Raw genomic sequence first — 4,022 nt, 5'->3', positions numbered from 1 at the left:
CCTATCTCTCCAACATCTCTTTTCCAGTTCCACCACGGACCCACCTTTTCAATACCATCATTACCCCTAGTTCAGTCTCTGGTCATTTCTCCTCTCACTCCTCAGAGTATCCCTGGGTGATCTCTTCCACATAAAAAGCTCTGATCTACCTATATAGTGATGACACCCAAATCTAGGTCTCCTGCCCGTATCTTCATCCTGAGCACCAGAACTATGTAACTAACTGCCACCTGGATATCATCATATGGATGTGCCACAGAAATCTTAAATTAAAAAGTTCCTTAAATTAATTTACCTGGCTCTTATTTATCTCTTCTTGGATTCCCCCTTTGGGTGAACAACAACAACAAAACCCCCAAAACCCACCACCACCACCATCAACAAAAAAACCATTCAAAAAAAAATCCATGCAAGAATCCTAAGAATTATTCCTAAATTCTTCCTTCTTCTCATACCCTTTACCGAGCTGATTACCAATGAAATCTTCCTTAATATAGATTCTTGCTATTCATGCCCACTTCCATTGCCTTAGTTCATGCCTTTCTGGCTCTTATGTAGGTTAGCATCCGAACTTTGTAAGTGGCTAACTGACACACCCCTCTTACACTTCCATTCTCTACACCAGGGGTGGGCAAACTTTTTGACTCGAGGGCCACAATGGGTTCTTAAACTGGACCGGAGGGCCGGAACAAAAGCATTCAAAGTAAACATCATTACATAAAAGGGTAGGGTCTTTTTTTCAATAGTTTTATTCATTTCAAACAGGCCGGATCCGGCCCGCGGGCCGTAGTTTGCCCACGGCTGCTCTACACTGTTGCCAGCATATGTTTTCTAAAATACTAGTACAAATCTATTCATTGCTCTAAACTTTTCACAGACTTTGTCATTGCCCTGATAATAAAGTCCAAAGTCCTTAACATGAGTTAATACTCAGGATTTTGGAGGTCATAAGTCAATTTAAGGTGGCTCGAGGAGAACTCATATAATGAGAAAATAAAGGGAATTGATCCAAAGCTTCAGCCACTGGGCTCAAGGGATACTACCATCTTCCCTTTCTCTTGTTCTCTCTCATTCTACCCTGGATTCTACTTCCCTCTATGTCTGTCTCATTTGGTGGACAACCTGTAGGAGGCTGAAGAAGGTAGCTAGCTACTTACAGCTCTCAGGCTTGTTCAATCCATACAGTTCAAGATTCCAAAGGAAGGAGGACTCCATAACTCATTGTCCATACACCAAATCTTAGAAAAGGTTCTTATTGGCTTAGATTGGATCTTGGACCTTGAACTAATCACTGTAGCCAAGGAAGATGGAATCTTAGACTGGATAGCTTGAGTACTGTCTTAGATTGGATAACTAGGAGATTGACATGAAAGACAGCCCAACTAAGATGATAAGGAGTAGGGAAATGTGGTTCCCCACAGAAAATCAGGGTGTTATTATCATTTGAAGGGGGAAGAGATGTCAGTCAGATGAAAACAACTTAAGTACACTCCCCGTGACATACACATCTCTCCATGATTTTGGTACTATCAGTGTTCATCACTGGACTACTTATTGTCTCATGAATGTACCAGTCCATTTCAGGCCTTCATGCCATATGGAACATCTGGCAGACTAAGCTGTACTTCTCTTTACAACTCCACCTGAAATATATTCTTCTGAGAGATCTTTGCTGACCTCCATCTCACACGTCAATTACTTCCTCCTTTGTACTCTATTATACTTAGTGCCTATTATGCTTCTTTCACTCTATGCTCACTTATTCATTTATATGTCTATCTAGACCAAGAGCCTGGGAGAGTATAACTGGACCCCTAAAATACAGAACAGATGCAGAGTGTGTATTTGGTAAATTATTGTATTAATAAATGTTGAGTGAATGAATACATGAATGGCTGAGTTTTTCAGTGGTAGAAATAATACAAAGAGCTTATAATTTTTTCCTGGATTGCAGGAACATCCTTCAACTCATCTCTCTGCTGCTTCAACCTACATCTCAACTCACTCTCAGTCTCTCTCTCTCTCTCTCTCTCTCTCTCTCTCTCTCACACACACACACACACACACACACACACACACACAACAATTCTCCAAAAGGTAAAAGAGAACTAACTACCTTCTTAGAGATACATAGGGGTTTGTCCTTACTGACTGTTTCTTTACACCCTGTAGACAGCCAGAAGGGTAACACATTGATCTTTGAAATGCTTTATTCTGTTTGGATGGATGAAGAGGTGTGAAGCAAACAGAAGCCCAGAGGATGTTTGGCCGGGGGGTGGGGGGGTGGGGGGGGCAAATTTCCTGAATGTATCACTTTTGCTCATGATTGGCCAAGTTCATTTCATTGATGAGGAAAGGGTGTAAGAAATTACTTCCCCATGCATTACAAGGTTTTGCATTGTGTAATCTGTAAGCAAGTTTAGTTTTGCTTTAATAAATTGAAATTTCTTTCAAAGAAGTGTTATTCTCGGAAAATATATTAGTAGTACAAGATGTGGATTTGCCAAATGGAACTTGTATGATCTTATTAGCTCATCAGTCACTAAACTCACCCCATCTATTTAATCTGCAAAATGGGGAGCACTAATCCTTGGATTTCTTTTTTTTTTTTTGTCCCTAATACTTTATTGGTCACCTCTAGGCCTGTGCCCGGTTGGGGAGTTCCAGCAATGGGTCACCATTCACCACTCAGCTAGGAATATAAGAAGGCCTTGGCCTGGCCCTTCAGGGTCAGGACTGAGGAATTTGAAGGGGCAAGCGTGGCCTTTCCTGGGCCAGCACAGATGCTTTCCAAAGACAGCCAGCAGGGGGATGTTCAGGGGGCCCAAGCCACCCTCCTTCCGGGGGGTGTTAATCCAAGCCAGGTGGGTGAACTGCGAGTCCACGGAGACCCCCAGCACCTCGCAGCCCAGCTTGCGGAAGTCCGCGGCGTGCTCGCTGAAGGCGATGATCTCGGTGGGGCACACGAAGGTGAAGTCCAGCGGGTAGAAGAAGAGGACAACGTACTTCCCTCTGTAGTCGGAGAGTTTCACCTCCTGGAAGGCGCCGTCCACCACCGCGGTGGCCTGGAAGTCCGGGGCGGGCTTGCCAATGTGCGCGTTGCCGGAGGCCATGACTGAAAGCTGCGTGGGGGAGGATGGGACGCGCACAGCAGCAGACCCGCGTGGACTCGCGTTCTCAGCGCCCTAATCCTTGGATTTCATCCTCAAAGGGTTATGCAAGGTTCTCCAATGAGATGTGTCTAAGTATTTTGCAATGCGTTAAATGTAATACGTACAACAATGAGTCTTTAATATTAGAGAATAGTTATACCTTTTCCATAGAAGGTCATAGTCAATACAAGCTGCCAGTTTTGAAGTTTCATTTAAGTTTTAGCTGTACATTCCTTTGCAATAATTAGGTTTTAAAGGTGCAAGAATAAGGTTGTGAATACCTTTATGACATTTCTCTGCTGAGCTTGTAAATGGGATAAATGAGGATTTGTCTTAATTTGGCTGACAACATACAAATCTGTTTTATCTGAAGGAAAATAAAAGGAGAAAAAAGAAAGGAATGGAAGAGGAAAATGCAGCAAAATCTAGCTAAGTTTGTTAATGTGGATGCACTTGTTAGAAAAGCTAGAGTTTTGATGATCTAAGATCACAATTAGCAGCAGCAAGACCTGGTTAAGAGAGGAGGCAGGGGGCTGGGTTCAAATTCTAAGTCTTTTCTGACTTGCTCTAAGACCGTGGGAAAACATTTCTTAGCTTTCTATTTTGAAGTGTCTGAGGGTGTTCCATGGGGAAAGGAAAGGAAAAAAAATAGCATATAACCATAAGATCAAATTCAACTGGTAAATATTACATTAGTTTCAAGATACCAGTGCTTTGCACAGAATCAGGGATACTAAATATTTATTGAGTACATGACTGAGCATGGGAATCAGAGATAGGGAACATGAAGAAAACTGTCACACACTTGACCTTTAAAATGTTGTTAATTTGAACTTTTCTCTCTGTTTTCCCACCTGTGATGTGGAAGAA

The 4,022-nt window shown here is 42.4% G+C and overlaps 1 protein-coding gene across 1 annotated transcript; it reads right to left on the bottom strand.

The window, feature by feature from the left end:
- Positions 1-2,681: 2,681 nt before the first annotated feature.
- On the bottom strand, positions 2,682-3,180 carry LOC102769226 (peroxiredoxin-2). The gene has a single exon (XM_006767035.2). The coding sequence runs from the start codon at positions 3,111-3,113 to the stop codon at positions 2,682-2,684; it is 432 nt and encodes a 143-aa protein (XP_006767098.1). The 5' UTR covers positions 3,114-3,180.
- Between the last annotated feature and the right edge of the window lie 842 nt (positions 3,181-4,022).

This window comes from Myotis davidii, unplaced genomic scaffold (assembly GCF_000327345.1).
Source record: "Myotis davidii unplaced genomic scaffold, ASM32734v1 scaffold580, whole genome shotgun sequence".
In the NCBI taxonomy this organism is placed as follows: domain Eukaryota; kingdom Metazoa; phylum Chordata; class Mammalia; order Chiroptera; family Vespertilionidae; genus Myotis; species Myotis davidii.
This window is presented reverse-complemented; position numbering and strand designations above follow the sequence as displayed.

What these genes read in the sequence shown, in the direction of transcription:
- LOC102769226 (XM_006767035.2), bottom strand. Translation starts at nt 3,113, where the DNA reads ATGGCCTCCGGCAACGCGCACATTGGCAAGCCCGCCCCGGACTTCCAG.